At 40.9% G+C, this 20,473-nt stretch overlaps 5 protein-coding genes across 11 annotated transcripts; 2 read left to right on the forward strand and 3 right to left on the reverse strand.

Annotated features, from left to right (window-relative positions):
* Nucleotides 1-519: 519 nt before the first annotated feature.
* Nucleotides 520-921, forward strand: LOC117134868 (the record flags this gene model as incomplete). The annotated part of the gene is made up of 1 exon (XM_033294203.1): nt 520-921. A coding segment is annotated over exon 1 (327 nt), but the record flags the coding sequence as incomplete, so codon positions are not given.
* A 4-nt stretch (nt 922-925) lies between these two features.
* Nucleotides 926-3,836, forward strand: LOC108607511 (the record flags this gene model as incomplete). Its single annotated transcript, XM_017998378.2, has 3 exons — nt 926-2,384; nt 3,296-3,443; nt 3,702-3,836. Coding segments are annotated over 2 exons (1,479 nt in total), but the record flags the coding sequence as incomplete, so codon positions are not given.
* Nucleotides 3,837-4,156: 320 nt separating this feature from the next.
* On the reverse strand, nt 4,157-8,000 carry LOC108607514 (translocation protein SEC62). 4 transcript variants are annotated; one of them, XM_017998385.2, is made up of 5 exons: nt 7,982-8,000; nt 7,776-7,825; nt 5,558-6,367; nt 5,186-5,493; nt 4,157-4,523 (listed from the first exon to the last, which is right to left on the reverse strand). In XM_017998385.2, exons 2-5 carry the CDS (start codon nt 7,809-7,811, stop codon nt 4,424-4,426), a joined length of 1,254 nt encoding a protein of 417 aa, XP_017853874.1. In that variant the 5' UTR covers nt 7,812-7,825; nt 7,982-8,000; the 3' UTR covers nt 4,157-4,423. The 4 variants fall into 4 exon arrangements, with proteins under 4 accessions (XP_017853874.1, XP_017853875.1, XP_017853873.1 ...); XM_017998386.2 differs by lacking the exon at nt 7,982-8,000 and adding an exon at nt 7,892-7,910; XM_017998384.2 differs by lacking the exon at nt 7,982-8,000 and having other exon boundaries at nt 7,776-7,956.
* A 166-nt stretch (nt 8,001-8,166) lies between these two features.
* LOC108607516 lies at nt 8,167-12,586 on the reverse strand. Its single transcript, XM_017998387.2, has 4 exons — nt 11,940-12,586; nt 11,517-11,879; nt 9,779-11,461; nt 8,167-9,711 (listed from the first exon to the last, which is right to left on the reverse strand). Exons 1-4 carry the CDS (start codon nt 12,583-12,585, stop codon nt 8,195-8,197), a joined length of 4,209 nt encoding a protein of 1,402 aa, XP_017853876.2. The 5' UTR covers nt 12,586; the 3' UTR covers nt 8,167-8,194.
* Nucleotides 12,587-13,125: 539 nt separating this feature from the next.
* Nucleotides 13,126-17,077, reverse strand: LOC108607513 (putative oxidoreductase GLYR1 homolog). Of its 4 annotated transcripts, none has more exons than XM_017998379.2 (9): nt 16,835-17,077; nt 16,356-16,392; nt 15,834-15,916; nt 14,898-15,756; nt 14,722-14,832; nt 14,379-14,664; nt 14,216-14,305; nt 13,858-13,947; nt 13,126-13,794 (listed from the first exon to the last, which is right to left on the reverse strand). In XM_017998379.2, the coding sequence occupies exons 1-9, from the start codon at nt 16,909-16,911 to the stop codon at nt 13,595-13,597; spliced, it is 1,833 nt and encodes a 610-aa protein (XP_017853868.1). In that variant the 5' UTR covers nt 16,912-17,077; the 3' UTR covers nt 13,126-13,594. The 4 variants fall into 4 exon arrangements, with proteins under 4 accessions (XP_017853868.1, XP_017853869.1, XP_017853871.1 ...); XM_017998380.2 differs by having other exon boundaries at nt 14,216-14,302; nt 16,835-17,076; XM_017998382.2 differs by having other exon boundaries at nt 13,595-13,794; nt 14,216-14,302; nt 14,379-14,649; nt 16,835-16,911.
* Between the last annotated feature and the right edge of the window lie 3,396 nt (nt 17,078-20,473).

Consider the following 20,473-nt stretch of genomic DNA (forward strand, 5'->3'; position numbering starts at 1 on the left):
AATTATTATTCAAGTAAACAACATATTGGTGGTGGGGGATGGGTAATCTAATAAGTTGATTAGTATATTTGAAATGTGGGAATGAAACAGATTTATTTCCATGTCTTTATTTCATATCGCATATAACATATAATTGAAATGAGAATCTGTAAAATAATTTAAGGATATTTATAATATATAAAATAATATTTTATATCAAATTTTATAAGAAGATGTATCAAATTTTAAAATGTGTATCAAATTTTATAAGAAGATGTATCAAATTTTAAAATTGAGTAAATAGCAACAATCTAGTGTCGTTCTGCTTTAATTTCAGTGACAGTAAAATCAGTGTATTAAGTTTAAGAAAGTGGGCAGCATTATTCATTGAGTTATGCAACACTGGTTAGCATTTAATAAGAAATCGACTTTCCGTGTTAAGGCGCGTGTTGGGATTAAAATAAAAAGTCGAAAGCTAAGCAGGCTATTACTCTATATACACCAATTTGTCATATGTAATATATATACACAATCGGAATCAGTCGTGCGTCGTGCTTAACTGAGAGCACAACAACAACGACAATAAGAAACATAAAATTTGTAAAATACTCGTTAATGTTTCGCTTATACAAACTTTATACGCTGTATATGAACAAAATGACCAGCTATGGAGCGGAGCGCTCGCCATATTGGTGTCTCTGCCAGAAGCTGCCACGCTCCATACTCCACATAGAGCCCACGCCAGAAATGCGGTGCGATGTTTGCGGGCGCTTGCGCCGACCAAGTCTCAGCTCCTCTAGTGATGAGGAGGAAATTGCAGCAGAGCGAAGCCAAAAGACACTTGCCCAGCAGCAATGCAGCGAACTGTACAAGGAGCGACAGAAACTTGAGGAACAGCAACAGCAACTGGATGCGCAACAGTCCAGCACAGGCGCAGGTCCAGTAGCCCAAGTCCAAGCGACGTGCAGCCAATTGCAACATATGTGGCAACAAGATAAAGTCTCTGACGCATCCAAAGAGTTTGCCCACTGGTCGCTTTGGACACTGCCGCAAGCCATATCGTTTGGTTACTTGCAAACATAAGTGTCCTGAGCTAGAACCAACTGCGCCGTCACCACCGCGCTCTCAGTCGACTACGCCACCACCTCAAGCAACAGCATCATTAGCGCAGTCGCCGGAGGACTGCAATGATGAGGATATACCCAATCTGGTGGCCTTTGCCCATGAGGTATTCAATCGTCCGCTGCATCTGCGCCAGCGCCAGACCAGCTTCTATGACAATCTCTTTGTCAGCGACTTTATTCCACTAGACACGCCCATAACCGATGGCAGCGGTGGCGCCATCTCTAAGCGCCGCCGTCTTTTTGGGCGTCCACTACGCACGCACTGCAGCCGCCCGTTGCCGCCACTCTCCCAGGTGCTGGCGCTCATAAAAGAAAAACAACAGGTGCGCGCCAAGGGAGGTGGCCTAGCGCCCAAGCAACCGGATGAGAGTGTCAGCAATGCCTGCAGCCAGTTTGCGCCTTTCGATCAGTACGACGGGCCCTCGGAGGATGCGCTGGTGGTAGAGGAGGCACGTCAGACATTGCGTCAGCCACACGCCTTGCATATCAAACACCGCCCAGATTTGCCGTCTACGCGACTGCCCAGCTTTGAATCCGAGCCAGGCAGCGACTGCTCTTCGTTGTCCGCTTGTGATGCGCACGCTGCGGCTGCGCCGGCAGACCGTAAGCATACAGTGGGCGCGCCGGCGCACTTGCATGAAATGATGAAGGCTGTAACCCAGTCGGGACTTTCAGATAGCATTGCCAGCAGCAGCAATAGTACCACTAGTAGCACCACCAGCAGCAGCCACAAAAGCGCCAGCTCAACACTGCCGCTGCGCAGTCGCGGCGGTGAAGAGATAGCTTTTACGGAAGATGAGCACGAGCTAGAGGAAATCGAAGCAACTACGGTGGAGCCATCCAGTGTATATCCAAATATGCCCATTTCCATAATGGAGAAAATATTTTGGCTCGTGGATCAAAAGCAGCAGCAGTTGCCCATAATGGAAAACAAAAGCTTGCTGCAGTTCATACAAGAGCTGAGTGTTCCAGACGATGAAGCGCAGACGGCGCTCATACATGAGGTGGAACAGCAACTGGCCGCTGGCGAAGCACAAACAAATGACATGTCAAACGAATTGCCTTTAAATTCTACAAATAAAACTGCCGATCATGAAAAGTATGACAAGGTCTTAAGCCATGACTCCTCAGCATTCACATCCAGCGTCACACAAATGTGGTCCACCATCAGCAGTTTGTTCGTGCCCAGCGGCTGTGAGGAGGAAAAGCTGCCGCTAAAGAGCGACAAACCATTAGGCGACGGCAGCAGTGAGAAGAGAAAATGCAAAAGCAATACAAACGGTAAATATACAGCCCAAGTGACTGCAACAAAGTCGACCACTAAGCAAGCGAATAGCTGTAACATAACATCCACAAAGCACACGTGCTCGAAGCAAGAGTGGCATATGAACAGAATCCACGCTGTTAAACGTGCACGCAACAAAATGTTAAGCAATTCAATGAATTTAAATCTGAAGCAGCCTTGCAGCAAAACTATGTCGGATAGCTCTAGAACTGAGAGCACTGAAGTAAATGCAATACCATCCACAGCAAGCTCTACAAATTATGAGTCTTGCCTTGGCTCGCAACTTCCACAGGCCAAAGCAGAGATTTGTAATAAAGTTAAGCAACAATTGCAAAATCCGATGCGCTTTTTAGCAACTCAAAAATGTGTTGCAGAAAAAATACAAACCTTGTACTTTGTAAGCCATGAACTAACTATGCCCAAAACCGTGTCCTTTGCCAGAGAAATGTGCTGCAGCCGAGCCACAGGACAGCTAAGAGAGTTCTTTGCAGAGCCCTTTAATCCTCAATTCTATGAGTTTCGCACGCCCGACATAGAAACCACACAGCAGTGCAGCATGTCTGAAAGCATCGATTGGCAAGCAGAGCAGCAAGTTGAAGTAAAGCACTATGGGTCTACGGTTTGGCCAGCGCATCCTTACAGACACAAGCAACGACGTCACAGGAATAGCCACATTGCCCTAATGGCTGATGAAAGTAAATGTGTGAACAAAAGTAGGCAGCATAAGCAGACTGATTTATGGATAGTTAATGAAGCAGTCAAGCGGCAATTACACGAAATGATGCAAAAGCCCATAAAGCTGCTGTCTGCTGAAGTGACCGCAGTTAACTCATAGGATAGATATTTAAGCAAATGTTCCGTGTTACTTTTTATCACTGAAAGCACATTACTCTCATTTGTATTTCAGAAATATGCCGCATACTCTAGATCACAATGACAATTCTTCCAATGAAACTGTTGAAGTGCGTTACAAGAATCCAGCAATGGCCGTGCTGAGTGCTTGGGCGAGTGTCACCTTCTGGTTAATCTATTGGTCGGCATTTACTATTATATATGTAAGTAGAGTCTACAGCTGATTGATACACAGCAATTTAAATTTAGTTTGGAAAAGCATTGGTTCTCAAAATGCTGCGGCGCCTGAAGCTAAGCTGGGAGCACTGTATTACTTAAATAATAAAATGCTTAGTTTATGAGTGTTTACTGTTTCACACCTGTTGACTATTTCTGCTGCTATTAGTAGTGGTTCGTTGCTCGTATTTATTGTTAAATATCAACATTCTTGACTACAACAATATTATTGTTTCTCTTTACAGTTGGCTGGCACAGCTGTTATATTTGGATTGACATTTCCGAAGCAGGCCTGGAAATTGCTGAACTTCATGCTGAATCAATATCATATAGAACGACAATTTACCGATGAGCTTTAGGAAATTTATATTTTTTTATGATTAAAATTAAATACAAACATTTTGATATATTTTCTCACGTCATAATTGCCTAGATTTATTTAATTAAATGTTTACACTACGAACTTTCAATGTTTAATTACGTTAAAGTACTTATAATGCACGTACATTAAATATATATGTATGTTTGTATATTGTATATGTATGTGTGTATATAAGCATATTTGTATAATCATGCATTATAGTATTATAAACATTATTATCAACTGTATTCGTTGCCTGTGCCCAACACAAATATCGGAACAAAGAAAAATTAAAACATTTTCCGAGCAACAGGTAAAAAGAAAATGCATTTTCTTTTGGGCATGCATATCTCTGCATAAATGTCTGTATATGTATGTGTGTGTGTGTGTGTGTGTGTGTGCTTGGGATAAATACGCACAGAGATATGGGAAGAAATGATAATAATTCAATTAGTGTGCGAACAAAAATTCGACACTTGGAATTAACATTAATTGTGTGTTGTGATCTTATCAATTAACTACAAGAATTATGTTAGTGATTTCATTTAAATACAATACAAGCATCAATTGTTCTGAGTTTTGGATTTTAATTATGGTTTTTCTTATTTATTTATGTTCAGCATCGACATTTTGCACTTCACTTGAACTAATTATCTCATAATCTCTGCTGGAGCTTTCCGAATCCGATTCCGAATGACGCGGCGTGCTGCAAACAGAATAAGGAAATATTATTAATGAGAAGAGAGCAATAAAATAATAAGCTAAATAGCGCTATGTTAAGGAAAATTTTCAACGAACAAACTCACAACCAAAATGTTTTTATGTGTATGTGTATGTGTGTGTGTGTGATAAAAAAATAAAGTTTGTAAAACTTACTCAGTTAAAGGATTAATCTTGCTTTTAAAATAATATCCACACTTTAGGCATAAACTCAAGTAAGTGTTGAACCGCAAACTAACACAAATATTATAATTAAATATAATATAAGGATTTGGATTCCTTCAATGATGACTTATTTACATTTTAACAAATGAACGACAATAACAAAATGCCACACTGATTAAAAAAGCTTTTCCTTAAAATTGTTCTTAAATATTTTCTGCACTTTTATACAAATTTAATAACCAATTACCAATTATAGATACATATTTGATGAATTAATGTAGAATGAACATGCTTCTTGTTTGATAAATGAAATGACAAATAAAACTTGGCAATTATACAATAAATCAAATTTATTAAGGAACTGTAATGTACACAATCAATAACTAAAACCAGTTATTAAAAAAGTTAATAATAAAATAAACAAATTCGAGCAAAACTCTTGTTATAGCAAAAGCAAAACGAGTGACGTAGCAGCCAGCTTACCCAGCTTTGATATCCTTGTCTGCCGTTGAAGCTGTTGGTTTTGTTGCCTCGTCCAAGTCCTCATCCTCGTAGTCATCGGCGCCAACTTGACGACGCTTGCGCACCTCCATGTCAGCATCATGTTCCTTGATAAGCTCAATTTTCTCTGGCTCCAGAGGTTCTGCATCAACGTCAGCGTCAGCATCTCCATCCGCATCAACGGCAGTGTCCTCTTCAGCATCGCTGTCCTTGTCCTTTTTCTTATTTTTCAATTTGTTTTTCTTATCGTTTTTAGATGCGGAAGAATTTCCTTCATTGTTATAATTGCTCTGTAGTGAAGTTATCGAAACGTTATTTTAAGGCCTGTCTTAGTTAGATCGTAGGAACACTTACCTCATACAGCGGCCAGAAGGAGGCAAAGAAGCCCACATCCTCGGTCAGATTCGGGAAGATCCAGAAATGCAGTTTTCCACCAGTTAAGCCCCAGACAATTGTAAACACTATCAAGCGCACCACAGTCAAGGCTAGTATGAAGACCAGGAAGCCAGCGGCAGCGATGGATAAATAATAGACACCCTTGCGCAATAGCGGTGGCCACAGTGGGAACAGGCAAATGCCCACTGCACCCAGCAGCAATATAAATCCAAAGATCCAATAGTGCAAGGGTATGGGATCATAGATCCACACATATGCCTCGGAGCCATCCACAAAGATCTGCTCTGGGTGCATATCCAAGCGTATTTTGCGTTTCTTTTTCTCCTTCTTATCGCTGCTGCCTTGATTATCGCCCTCAGCCTCCTGATCCGTATCCTTTTTGTCTGTAACACCAGCTTTGCCTTTGCCACCAGCTGCCTCCGTTTTATCCTTCTCCTGCGTTTTGCCTGCCTCCGACTTCTTCTCCGACTTGCCACGCAGCTCGTCCAGCGTTACAGGCACCTTCTTGGCGCGGTGGAAAAACTTATGCTCCAACATAATATCTAAAAATTCCACAGCCTGCTCTCGCGTGGTGAACAGCGCTTTGTCTCCCTCAGCGAATTTCGACTTCATAAGCCCATCAATAGCCTTGCTCGAGGTAAAATATTCAACAACATGGCTCAGAAATTTGGTTTTCTTGGTCTTGACATTCTTTTTCAGCCACTTGGCCACATTCTTCTCATCATTCGATGGCTTATCATCCTTCGTTTGCCCAGGCTCTGTATATTCCTGCAATAGAGCATAGAGAAATTAAGTTTTAATGTTTATAATGGCGTTGATAGTTTTTATAATATAAATATTTATATTTATTGATATGCTCATTAAAATGCGACTATAAGCTTTGTAGTATATAATAACAATCTTCAATTGCATCACTTAAATCATTTTCTCATGTAAATCTTCTGTCTTTAGACGATTTTTTTAAATTATGCATTTTCCAACGTTGCATTAAGGCCACGACACCAATTCAATATATATTATTTGGTCACAGTATGTTTACATACTTATGCATATACTATGTATGTATATGTATTTCATCACAACACACGTTTTAATTTTAAATTAATGCACAAATTATTAATACCGTGCCATCATCAAAAATTTCCTGTTCCTCTTCCTCATGCTCCTCTTCAGAGTAGCTCTGGTGTGGACTCATTTTATTGAGTGAAGATTTATTAAAATCAACAGAAACTGATTAACAATATATGTATTAAAAATAAAACGTTTTTCCCCCGAAGTCGCGGCAGTGACGTGTTGCAATCGCTCAGCAAGTCTAGAAAGTATTGAATCTGAGCAACTAAACTGGCAGCTGGCTGGACAAACGACTTGCGTTCGCGATCTATGTATTTACAAGTTATATATATATGTATGTATTTATATTTGTTGGTAGAAACTTTCCCCAACAACAACAACAATCAGAGCTGAGCCAGCCAGCAGAGAATACTAAGTACGAAGAGCACCATCAGCAGCAGCAGCAACAATAACAACAACGAAACAGTCAAGTTGATAACTAAGGTGCACCTGAGAGCGTGTGAGTAAGAAAGAGAGGCAATCTGGGAGTAAAACTGATCGGGCGCTTACAACGCTTACACACACACACACGAAGCAGATGGAGAGCGTTTACAACAGCAAGCTTTCCAATAAGCAGCGTTACCAGATCTTCGAGTCTCACAGCTGTTTAAATGTAGGGAACATAGCAAATTACGAGGGTGAGCAAGCTGAGTTTTGCTTGTTGAGCAAATAATGCTGTATAAATTGACATAAGCCTGCGCTGGTAACACAAGCAAAATAGATGACATGGCATGCACAGAAGGTAAAAGTTAATAATAGACAACAATGCAAGGCAGGGGGTGCTGACATGGACACTCTCACTCACACACATGCCATACACATGCTGATGGGCCACATGGCGGACTTATTCGACAACATTGAACTTGCCCCCACACAGAGCTAAGCTGATACCGTTGTAGGCATTATTATCTTATTGGCACGACTTTTTGTCAAAACAAAAACAAATACAACTGCGCATGACACATATACATACACAAACGCACACGCACACACATAAACAAGCACGCAAATTAAAATTTCGTTTTTTGCGTCATTTGTTTTTGTTGCATTCCAGCACAAAACTTACATCTTTACGGCGACGTGTTCGTTTCTTTTCCGACATTGTTCAGCGCAGCGCTACGTAATAAGCAAGAGTTTTTATTAATTAATGCAGCAACTTGAACACTATGTTAAGAAAATCACTTGAGCTGCACGTGAGCAAGTCCACAATGAAATGTGTTAATTAATCAATTATTTAAATTAAAGAAAAACAAAATTTGTGTGCATATTTACTATTTTCCTTTTAGCAAGTGTGACCAGACACACGAATTCTCAGAAATACCACCGATGATTAGTCGAGTCCGATCAGCGCTGCTCGATATTAAATAAAAATCGACTAGTTCACAAAAACTGAGAACAGTTGCCTGCCAATTGGGAATACAGTTTTGAATAAATTTTAAACGATTTGCATTCTAATTATGAATTTTTAATTGTAGCCAGCCAACATTAACATGAAAATCGAATTTCATTAAACTTAATTACATACTCAAATAAGGACTGCAATATGTTATTTATCCAAGCGGCAATTATGAATATTGCCATCAAATCATACATATTTACAATTTCCTTTCTATCCTCATAGATGGATTGTGTGGTATACGGACCAAAATAACAACAAATAACACACCAAGTCACTACGATTTTGGTGACAAAGACACAACAGCGCTCACAGCGTGTCCATCTCTCATAGTTCTCACCTTCACGCCAGGGACCTGTGACTGGATGCCAGAAGCCCCAGTTGATCCAATTACGTTCGAAACTGATGGCAAATCTATGTCGCCAATTCTCCACAGAGCGTTCATCGCCAGGCTTGAGGAGCAATGTGGAACTAAGTATTAAATACTTGCGACGCACCCAGCGCTGCACAACAAAAACTTGTGTAGTTTGCGTTTGTAGATCAACCAAATCAATGCCACGCAGAAACCAGCTGGGATAGCGACCGCCATTGTTGTGGGTGACGGCTATACGTGTGGGCAGACGTATATCGCGGGTGCGCAGCCAAAACACATAGCAACTGTTACGCGTCAGCTGCGGATGCAATGGATCCTGCATGAGCGTAAACTGCAATTCAGTGCTACGCACAGTCTGAAAGATAATCCTCACTGTGGCTGTGGTCTGGGCATTAATGCGTCCACCTGTCTTCAGATAAACCAATAGATCGTGCACTTCACGCACTGACTCATCCTCCAGGCCTGTCATGTCACAGGTGACCGTCTTACTGGGCAGCGTGTTGTACCATTTGTGCAGCGCAATGAGCCAGAGTAGCACAAGCAGCATGAGGGTGATATACCACACCAATAAAACCCAATTGATGTGCACCCTTTCATACGGTGGTATGGGCACCTTAATGGCAGGCACATGGTAGATGTAGCTCGTGTAGGTGCCGAGCGCCTTGCAGGTGCAGTGCATCGTATTCTTTACATACTCCATAGTGGGCACACAATAATCCGATACCCAGCCCACCTGATCGGGCCCCAGGCTGCCATATTTCCAGGAATCGCAGCTGCGCACCTGGAATACAAAGCCAAAGCAGGCGGGACCATTCTCCACGGGCGTATGCCCAGCTTCCGTATACTTGCTCGCACCCTCCAGCTGGACAGCAATATAAGCACGCGTCGGACTCTTGCAATTGTTGCGCAGGAGCAGCGTAGTATTGGTGGACTCCGCCTTGACACGACACGAGTGCTTAAAAAGTTTGGTCAGCGCTACGGGCTTCTCTCCCGCTACCAGCAACACCTGCAGGTCGTGGGAGGTGCTCTTGAAGCGCACCACCAGCATTGCCGTTGGGTCCAGTGTCAGGCGAAACATATAGCGTTGTTGCATGTAATCGAAGCACGTCGCCCGCAAGCAATTAAAGTACTTGCCCACATCCGAGACAGTATCGCCCTCCTCCTCGTCATCGAGCTCGTCGATTTTACCTGGCTTGTCAACCGTTGCTTGTCTAAGCGTCGACGGACTGATATCTACAAGAAGTTACTTTTAAATAAATATTACCAATTCAAATGAAATTGATACATGCAACTAATGTACCTCTCTGTTTGCCAGCACTAGTTTTTTTCTCCAGGGCCGGCCTGTATTTGCCGATAACTGTGCTAAAGCTTATATCACTTTTGTGCAGAGGAATCTCTTTGGTGAATTCATCCTTTTCGTAGTAGATGCGCACTGAGAGCAAAATAATGCTGGGCTGCTTCTCCTCCGGATACCACCAGTTGAGCTCACGCACCGTTGAGATGACCTTCAGGCAAATATGTTTCGAGTCTCCATGCTGCATTTCCTTTAATAATTCCGGCGTAAATCGAACCGTATGCAGCCTATCACTGGTCGTGATCGAATAAGTGACATCGTCTTTAAACTCAAAACATTGTATCTCCAAAGCCACACCCTGCGAATCGATGCCCACAGTATCGCCAGACTCGATGCCGTGATCCCGTGCTATGCGCAAAAAGCGATAAAGACGCTCCGTTTCCCACATGGAATTGAGCCAGGCCTTGGCAGACGCTTTCGCTTTCGCGTTATCGAACTTTTCAATGTCATGCATGAGCTTGTTGATCAACGGCTGGTGCAGAAACTTGCTCTTCAGTGCGCTTCGGTACTGATCGAATATGTGCTGCGGAGGACGCGGCATGTCCTTGTTCAGCTTGCTCATCATGTCGTAGACAGTGACACAGGACTTGGTTACACGTAAGTAGGGTTGCAGAATGAGCGATGGGGTCATCTCCTGATTTTTGACATAGGCGAATGCTTGATTGATTTTGTTTACAGCCTGCACCAAGACCACGTGCTCCATGTCATCAATGGGCGACAGTCGCAGCCCCAAAGTGAGCGTCAAGTTGCACACACGTCCCAAGGACGTAAGACCCAACGGCTGCCAGTCTCTCGTGAAGTTCACTATAACTGCTGCACTTTTCCCATCATCCTTATCCAGTGCATTAGCTGCTGTCTGTAGTGCCTGCAAAAATTTCGCTATGCGACCCTTGGCCATAATATAGTTCAATTTGGAAAATAATTCCTTAAGCGCTTCTGGCGGCCTAACAACTAGCCCAGCCATCGGTTTAACATTCACACTCACACTCTTCTCGGCGCAATTGAAGAAGCCATCGCAAACAAGTATATAGATCTCTGTCATATGCGCCTGCAGCCTCATTGAGCATTTACAGTCCATGCAGTTCTTGAGCAGCACATCGCCGGCGTAAGAAAAATACTCAATTGGCAGGTGCTTGGTTGTGAAATTAGCACAGCATAAACTAAACTTTGTATCCACCTCCCATCCCACGGTCGGCCTCACCACGCAATTGCCATTCCGTGGCACGCGAGTGCGCTCCAAGGAGACCTGCTGGCTGCCTCTGCGTCCACTTTTGGTGCTCACCTTCAACTCAATCACAACATTGTTGGCCGGATTCTTTATGAACATCAGAAATATCCGGGTGCTAAGCATTAGGTAGCCGTCCACATACCAATCGTAGGTGATCTCATCATTGTTGTGGCAGTTGTGGCAATTCCCCTTCAAGCGTACATTTCTACGTGGATTGTATTTGTCCTGCCCACAGTTGGCCAAGCAATCGATCCACACATCCAGCGTATCGTAGCTAACGACGTGCACCATCTGCAGCTGGCGATTAATGTTGGTGGGATTATTGTCGGCCTCTACCTTGAGGCGAAAGTCATAGCGCCTGCCGGCCTTAAATGCATTGGCAGGTATCGTAAACTTGGCAGCTGCAAAGCAAAAACAGTTAGTGAATGCTTTGTTTTGTTTTTAGCAATTTGTTACCAGTTGATATATTGCCTTTGCAGTAGGGATTGTATATATCATTCCAAGCCGCGCAGTCCCAATAGTAAGCCTTAAACTGTGATCTTGGGTACTTTGGCTTGGAGTAATCACGACTCTTTGAGCCATCCAAATGTATTACGGCGTCGCTGGACACATAGCGATTACGGCCGCCGCTGATGTACGCCTGCACATCGCCCATTAGCACCTTGACATAGCAGCGCGCTAGAAAGATTTGCCCCTCGTAGACGCCCTCAACCTGCATTAGATACTGATCACGCCACAGCTCGTAATCCGAGTGAAAGTTCATTGTATACTGCTTGACGGTATGAATTGTAGTTGCATTCACATAGGTGCGATAGACAGCTGTAAATAAAGCAAGTTATATTATTATAACTGAGATCTCAGACAGATTGTGACACTTACTCATGTCCAACAGTTCGCGTATACTCCAGGTTACCTCCGGATCGATGTTTGTCTTATTGCATCGCTTCGTAAAGTACGTGCGCATCACTGAGCTACGCGAGACTATCAGAAGCATTGGCACATCGGGATGAGAGCTGCGTATGCACTCCAATCGCGGAACGCAACGCTTGGGCGGTTTGACGGTGAAGTTTGCAAAAACTTTATGTCTTCGAATGTGCGGCTTGGAGGGCACAGTGCCCACCAGCAGCAGTTGTTTATCACCTGTATGGTAGAACTTGGCCGTCACCAAAGCGTAGTAACCGCTATTGTACTTCACATAGGTGTTGCTCTTGATGCGATGCTCGCTCAGTAGCTGTGTCATGTCGTCTGTCTGCTTGAATTCTGGCGGCGTCGGCTGCGCTTTCTGGCCCACCTCACAGTAGGCAATCAAGTAGTTCGCGGTGAGCAGTCGCAGCGCTATGGGATAGTCCGGCATGATGGTTATGGTGAGCATAAGCTTAGTGGGTTTTCCATATCTCACAATTGGACTGGTGTAAAACTGTGGATCGGCCTTGGCCAGCTGATTTCGCTGGCTGCCAACTTGCAGCACTTGCCACAGCAGCAGCAGCAGCAGAAGCGACAGCGACAACAAATATCTAAGCTTCATGTATTTGTTGTTAATTTAAATAATGTTTATGTTTTGAAGTGTTTTGCTTTAGTTTAATATTGTTAAAAATTAAGGTTCTTTTATTATTCTTTGTTTTACAACAATACAGACTAAATAATAAGTAAAATATATTTATTTATTTATATATATATATTCTTATTATTATTAATATAGATCCCTTCAAAACTTTTCTCTCTCTAAGCTTTACACTAATGTTTGTTGCTTTTTTTTTACCATTATTTCTGTAGTTTTTTTTTTATTTCATTTTATTTTTTTTTGTTACTGTTGTGGTTATGTGTGTTGATGTTGGAACATATATATTGTTAAACTAACTAAATTAAATATAATGAACGTGCTCTTTATATGCGAAAGATATTAATTTAATTTTTGTTGTAAATGTCAATTGTCTGTTACATTTGTTTATGCATTTATAGCGTACACATGTGTATTTGTTGTTTGTACAATTTATGCTGCATACCAATATTATAATATAATTTATATGAAAATGCTCGAACATATATTCAAAAAAAAACTTGTAGCAGTCGCATTTAAAAAATAGAATATAGAGAAATTAAGAAAACAACACAAATATGTTTAAACTGTTGATGGGGACGTTTGGGTATCATGTGGTAAGCTGCAAGCGCAATTAGAAATAAATATTAATTATATGTATTCCAGAGCTCTTGCTGTTTTATAAGTTTCATGCATCTAAATATTAAAACAGCAGCACTCACAGGCGCCTACGTTTGAAGACTTGCATGAGAGTTGGAGCATTACTCTAATTGTAAAGGAGTGTTTGTGTGTGTTCTGGAGGGGATGGGAGTAGGAGGTGGGTGCCTGAATTAGAAAATGTGTTGCAATAACAATAAACACACTGTGTTGAAAGTTTTGTGTGTTGCATGTTTACAGGAGGGGGCTCGATTGCAAGTAGTTTTTTTTTTCCTTTTTTTTACGATTGTGTGATTGAATAATATTTAAAATGATAAATCATAGTCGTCTTAACCTTATGTTAAAATCTGGATCTTACAAATACAGCACTGGAATCGTGCTCACTATAACCCAAACGTTTTGTATGCTTGAACACCTCGTTCGTAATGCTCGTCACTGGCATTGATTGATCCAAGTTTTCAGCCATATTCAGCACGAGACGCAAGTCTCTTTGCATGTGACTTAAAGGCTGTTGCGGATTAAAGTCGCCCTTGGCCATTTCTGTAGAGCAAAAATAAGTTTAGTTTGAAAATCAATCAATTAGTTAATTTATGTATAGTTCACCTTTGCCCTTTGCCAACAGAAGCGGTGATTTCATAGAAGTCAAATCAAATATATCAATGATATCGTTTAACGATATGGAAAATCGATCAGCTGTGAATAAAAACAAAAATATAAACAGATTATTTAATAATCATTTCAATCGAAAGCCGCTTTTACTGGATTGGTCCGAAATTTTAAAAATATCATTGGCATTTTTACCAAATTAAGACCACAAATTTATTTTTAAATATACATTTATAATTATGTCGTTAAAATAGCTAGTTTAGAATTTATCCGACTGTTAAAATCTTTTTTTTTTTTGTCTAGAGTGTGTTTTAAGTATAATAAATGATAATAAAAATGATTCTTAGGAACTCACCCAAAGCTAACGCCTCGGCCAGACCGACCAAGCTAACACCCTGTATAGTTTGCAAAATAAGATTCACCTTGCAGGCATTGCCAATATCTGCTGGATGAAAATTAAGATTTTAATACATGTAAGTGAAACTAGTTCAGTGCTGCTTCCAGCAGGCTCAACTTACTGCCCAAAAAGAATGTGTTCTTGGCTATGGTCTTGAAGCACGAATGGCATTCCTCAAAGACTGAGCGATCACCGCCGGCCAATATGATAAGCATGCCATCGGCGGCCTCCTGTCGCGATCCATGTATCTGTGCCTCCAGATAGCGGCCATTACATTGCTTGATGCCCTCCCCAATGTCCAGGGAGGTGTCAGGATCAATTGTGGACATTTCGACATACGCCTTGTTGCGTAAATCCTTCAACTGCAACACGCCACAATTGCCAAACACCAGCTGCAAACAATCGTCCTAATAAGTTATTTAAACCATGCAAATATTAATGATTAATATTAGAGCAGAACTCACATCCTTTGCGCCTTTGGGATCTGACACGCAGCAGAAGATAACGTCAGAGGCCTCCACCACATCCATGGGCGTGTCCTTAACCTCAGCGCCCACATCAACAAAAGGCGTACACTACAAATCACAAAATATTGCATATAAAAAAAAATCGGGCTTAAATTGAGCATGAGCACGCTTACCTTATCTATTGTGCGGTTCCAGACCACCACCTTGTGTCCCGTCAATATCAAATCCTTCACAATGGTGGAGCCCATCATGCCCAGACCCAAGAAGCCAAATGTTTGATCTGACGGCACAATGTCGCGTTCAGCTAATGTCATTGAACGCGTATTCATATCAATGGCCTGTGCCTCTGGCCTCGTTACAACTGGTCTATCCAGCAGCGCAATTGCATTGGGTGCGCGCTTTGTCAATGAGCCCAGGAAGGCTTCTGATTCGATGCGTGCTCTTGTTGTCAGCGACGAGGAGCTGGCGCAATCATAGTCACCAGTACTGGGACTCGTATATGGCTCAGCATCGCCGGAGGCGGCGCGTCGTCCACGTTTAGCGCTGCTTGCATTGCCCGGTGTATGCTGTGAGGAGATGCGACGCTTTTTTTGTGCTGCCGCCTTCGCAGACGCCGCTTTGCTGACCTGCTTGCTGCTCACCGTAAGCGCAGCGCTGGATTTAGCTTTGGGTGTGCGCTTGGCGGGACTTCTGGCCGGTGGCGATGGCACCACTGGGGAGGGTGGCTCTGTCGATTCGGCATCATCGGGACTGCCTACCACATGGGGCACAATACCATTGTTGCCATCAGCAGCGTCGGCAGTCTCTTCGCTATCCAAGCCATCGCGTATCTTATCAAAGTCAGCTTCGGTGGCTGCATGATTGCTCATGCCACAGCTCTCATTGATTTGGCCATCGATCTCAGCTGGATTGTCTATATATTTGTCAATATCCGCCATGGCCTGCCTGAATGCAGCTGGCTTGCTAACCTTGGCTAGCTCCTCTTTCCACGGCCCCTCGAAAGGCTTGATATTATGCTCCTCAATCCACGCGCTGTATATATACACATATTTTAAAGCATTTTTTATAGTTTAATTTGAATCTGGTTTTTTTTTTTTTAGATAACTTACAAGTTGCGCGAGCCAAAGAAGAACACGCATTTGGTATTGGCGCGATGCTGCTGGCCAAGCAGATCAAGTGGTGGCTCCACAATCTGCAAAAGCAACAACAATTAAAGCTAAAGAAAAGTAACAAACAAACAAAGTACACCAAGCAAAAGAAATCACAGCTCAAGCTCCATTTGGTGTACAGTGTATACCAATTAAGCACAAAACAAGCAAACGCTGCTGATAGCAACGCTGCGCGCACACACCACACACAAACATATGTATATACATACAAACAAACAAACATTAATTTACAACATATACATATAAATATTGCATGCAAGTGCGTTATGACGTCGATAGCAGCAGCAGCAGCAGCAGCATTAGCGGCAGTAGTAACAGCCGAAGCAGCGGCGCTGCTGCCGCCACACACCACTGTTGTTGTTATTGCCGTTGCTGCATAAAAAAGTACAGTCAAAAACAAACACGGCAGCGACAGCGACGTCGACGTCAGCAGCAGCATAGAATTGTGTGTATTATGCTTACCATGCCTGGCCACGGTGTAAAACCCTTCATTTTGGCCCTGTAAAACACAACATTAAAGAATAATAGTTAGTACAGTTAATTGTTAAGTAGTTTTCGCCAACTAAATATGGTATGTAAGCACGCGCGCGCAAAAAAGAAAAAAGCGCCAACGCAGCGAAGTCGCCGCAAACATAGTTATATGCTTTGTACAATGCCTACACGCTCTCTGTTTGCGTTCATCACTAATATGTAACGATTTATAACTAATTTACGGCAATTTGTTTTTTACGCACTGTATTCATTTTTTGCTTTTCATTTAGCCGCTGCATCGGGCCTCACAAGCGTGTGAGGTTATGTTAGCAGTACATTTTTCAAGTCACTTATAAAAACACAAATAGGAAACCCAATTGGGCGCTAACTCATTGTTTTATTATTGTTGTACATACACATAGCACTGGCATATAATAGCCTTCGCGGTTGTTGCCGCCCGCCTTACTTACCATATCAAATCCTTAGGCTTGTAGATAAATTTCTCTGTGGAGTCGCCTGATAGCGACAATTTTTTATTTTTCGACATTATGTTCTCAAGGCGTATGTTAAACTTGGTTATTTTGCTGTTTTTAACTCGGACGGCTGCAAAACGAATAAGATTTCAATTTGTTTTACCACAAATTCGTTAAATCAGCAGCGCACAATTAATTTTTCTATATTTTTTCGTTTGCAGCCTGCTTATTAGTCTTTGTGTGTGTGATGTAGAGCTGTAACGAACGAATTACGGCCCTGGTTATCAGGGCTCCCGAATTAGCATTTTCCCGTCAGATCTGACTTTTTTTCTGTTTAAATAAAATATTTATCTATTTTTGTATCAAATTTAATGATTTTTTATATTTAATTATACTACAAAATATGGGGAAAAAATGATTTAAGTAAAAGACAATATTAATAAATATTTATATTAACAGTTCATAAACTGCCACACATTATTGATTCAATTGAATAACTTAGCGGGTATTATCTTCAATAAGATTGTGTGAGCAGTGCAGCTGTTTTATGCTATATTCTTAACAGTGCACATTTTAACATTGCCTTGCTCACTTTAACATTACAGTGCCCAGTTTTCAGCTAAAACTTGCTTGTGGCGCAATATTTAAAATGAAAATAATACTTTATTTTATTTTGCTTTGAATACAGCTATTGAAAGATAAAAAATACTTTTAGAAATAACTAAAATGTATCAAAAGTAACAGATGTGATTGCAAAAGCTTTCAAATTTCAAATGCAATTATATTTATTTTGAGTTGTGTGCATGTTTGCCAAAAATGCAAACAGTTTGCAGATTTGCAAAATAAACATGAATGGCGCCTGCCAAAAAAAATTAAATCAGCACACACATCCCCACCCCTTGTACCATTGCTTTCAATGACCTTTAACCCGTGCGCCCTGATTTGTTTAAATAAACATTAGGCCAACCCCCCTTACTCTCACTGAGGCCAACAAGCAGTGTTTATCTTGTGCATGTGATCCTTTTAGAATTTGCGCAAACAATGGTCATTTGATAGAGAACTTTCACTTAAGCCACGAGTCCTTATAAATTAGTCCACGTACAGAGATAGAGAGAAAGAGAAAGAAAAGCAGGCACTTGACAAAGGCCAGGCAACATTCAGCACTAAACCATAATCCTCATAAATATGAAACAATCATATAAAAAAGGAGTTAAGCCAATGGATGAGAGGGTATGCGTTGCCACGACCCAGTGGCACACACACTTTTATAACGGTGAAAGTTGCAAGTGAAGCGGAAGGGCGTGTAAAAAGGGTTAAATGGTGCAGTTTTTATAGAAAAGTTGCAACATTGTTTTTTTTTTTTGGTCCACATAAATTGTTGACACTTTGTTTTGCTATTTTGAAGTAAAAAGGGTTTGTGGTGACTTCAGATTGAACTGATTTATTCGAGAGGAAAACGTTGGCGATAAATACCAAAAGATGCGGGACTTTTTGTATCTCAAATTTAATACTCCAAGCCTGTACAATGTATAGTCTACATACATACATACATATGTACATAGAAATGAATGTATGTATTTACAGACGAATATGCACACGAAGCTATAAAATAAAGCATAAGCATAGACTGAAATTTGACGCGCTTGCTATTAAAACTGTATTTATACAGCAAACACTGTGAAACAATACACAACAAAGTTAATGACTGCATTTGAATAAAATTTCTTCTCAGTCTAATCTAAAATTCTTGTGAGCGAGCGTCCACTGTATCTTCTGGCACTGCGAAAAGGCAGTGGATCACGATCTCTTCAATTTCGGTCAGTCCAGTACGTTGTCGGATCTCTTAACAGTGTGTTGCTTGTGAAATAAAACTTATAAATGATTATTTTAAATTAGTTTCTTTTAAACAATTGACTTTTACTTTGATTATTGTGCATTAACTTGGGAGTTTCTGTTTTGTGACGCGTTTTTGACTCTCTTCTTGTTTTTTCAAGTTTGTGCATCGCAAGGTACAAGTGAAGAAAAACTAAATTTAAATGTAAAACGTAACATGAGAGCGACTGAAAATATATTTTCTTATCAGCTTTAGGCTGTGTTTTAAGTGCGGACTTAAACTATGTACGTATGTACTGCTCAAGAATTAAATACGTACATACATGCGTATATATTATACATACAATTTAACATAAGTGTTGTACATACATATGTATGTATGTTGTTTAAAAATGCTGACATTTCAAAACTTGGCAGCGTGCCTTGAACAGTTATGTTTACGTTTTGCAGCGGACATGTGTGCGTGTGTGTTCATGTGCTCTCTTTGTTAGTGATGGCCACAAATTGAGCAAGGAATTGTCAAAAATTCAAATTAAAACTAAAGTTCAATCCAATTAGCAGTTATATATATATTTATAAATTTGCAGCTCTCTGACTACATGTGCTAACAAAATGGCTGCCAACAGTATTAACCATAATATTCAAAGTAAGTGCTTCTTTTTATCGCTAATAAATTAGATTAGGCTTATGCGCTTGATTAGCAAAGATTTGATTGATGCCTGGCCAACTAATTGCCAACCCTTATGGCTTATGCGCATTTGCATAGATGTCGGCTCAATGAATTAAACGCTTTTATATGATTTTTTATGAGATAAATGTGCGTTTTTTGCCACTCACTGTTAGAGGGGTTGAGAGTGAGGTGAGGTTAAGGGCTCGTGGCTGCTGTATAACAAGTGTGCAGAGATATGTATGTTAATTTATCAATCATTTCATTTTTATTTAAGAATTTAATCTGAAAATAAAAAAATACATTTGTCTCTATAGTTGCAGTATTAATAGCCTAACTTGGCTTGGCGTCTTTAAATATTTATACGCCTTTACTTGCTTTTTGTGGGAAAAGTGTTAATGCAACAGCAGCAGCAGCAACAGCAACAATTGAAGTGTGCACCAACTGCTGCCATTGCTGAGTGGCTGCGTGGCAGCGTGTCTGGGGTTGTGGCAAAACTGGTGCATCCACTAGTGCAGCACAAACAAATAGGCACAAGGACCTGCCAGCAATGCTGGAGACGCGCCCAGTTGCGGCTTTGGGCCATTCTGAAGCGCGTGTGTGTTTGCGTTTGCTTTTCTGCCGCTTTGTTGCACAGCAAAAGCTGCGACTGTTGTTGTTGTTGTTGTTGCAACTTTCAATTAGCCAACTTGCAAAAATTCAAACAAAATTTAAGCTGCTTTTGCTCTTAAATTGTCTTGCGCACATATATATATATATTTTTTTTTGGAAATTGTGCCAAGAGTTTTGCCTTGCGTCGAGTCGAAATCACAAAAATTTCCACATGAATGAGCAAGAGCAACGTCGTTTGGCAACATTATTATTTAAACTTTTAGCTTTGCTTATTAATTTATTTGGATTTTACTTTTACTTTTTGGGACAATCTAAAAGTTTGTGTTTCACAGAAAGCTGCTGAGTTCAGTTATATTGGAAAGTAACTACAGATACAACAGTAAAATTAAATTACTCAATTGAAGATTAAATTGAAGTAAAAATCAAATTTTTGTTTCAAATTTGTGTTTGATATATAGAAATAAGATAGAAGTTAATTAGTTGGAATTAAAACTTTAATTACAATGAAAATACAAATGAAAATA

Source organism: Drosophila busckii, chromosome 2L (genome assembly GCF_011750605.1).
Source record: "Drosophila busckii strain San Diego stock center, stock number 13000-0081.31 chromosome 2L, ASM1175060v1, whole genome shotgun sequence".
NCBI classification, from domain to species: domain Eukaryota; kingdom Metazoa; phylum Arthropoda; class Insecta; order Diptera; family Drosophilidae; genus Drosophila; species Drosophila busckii.

What these genes read in the sequence shown, in the direction of transcription:
- LOC108607514 (XM_017998383.2), bottom strand. Translation starts at nt 6,794, where the DNA reads ATGAGTCCACACCAGAGCTACTCTGAAGAGGAGCATGAGGAAGAGGAA. An exon ending in AAATTTTTGATGATGGCACG is followed by an intron (nt 6,368 to 6,722) that starts GTATTAATAATT and finishes GCTCTATTGCAG; the next exon opens with GAATATACAGAGCCTGGGCA. An exon ending in CCTTCTGGCCGCTGTATGAG is followed by an intron (nt 5,494 to 5,557) that starts GTAAGTGTTCCT and finishes ACTTCACTACAG; the next exon opens with AGCAATTATAACAATGAAGG.
- LOC108607516 (XM_017998387.2), bottom strand. Translation starts at nt 12,585, where the DNA reads ATGAAGCTTAGATATTTGTTGTCGCTGTCGCTTCTGCTGCTGCTGCTG. An exon ending in ACGCGAACTGTTGGACATGA is followed by an intron (nt 11,880 to 11,939) that starts GTAAGTGTCACA and finishes CTTTATTTACAG; the next exon opens with CTGTCTATCGCACCTATGTG. An exon ending in CAAAGGCAATATATCAACTG is followed by an intron (nt 11,462 to 11,516) that starts GTAACAAATTGC and finishes TTTGCTTTGCAG; the next exon opens with CTGCCAAGTTTACGATACCT.
- LOC108607513 (XM_017998379.2), bottom strand. Translation starts at nt 16,911, where the DNA reads ATGTCGAAAAATAAAAAATTGTCGCTATCAGGCGACTCCACAGAGAAA. An exon ending in ATCCCAAAGGCGCAAAGGAT is followed by an intron (nt 14,665 to 14,721) that starts GTGAGTTCTGCT and finishes ATAACTTATTAG; the next exon opens with GACGATTGTTTGCAGCTGGT. An exon ending in GGCCGAGGCGTTAGCTTTGG is followed by an intron (nt 13,948 to 14,215) that starts GTGAGTTCCTAA and finishes TTTTATTCACAG; the next exon opens with CTGATCGATTTTCCATATCG.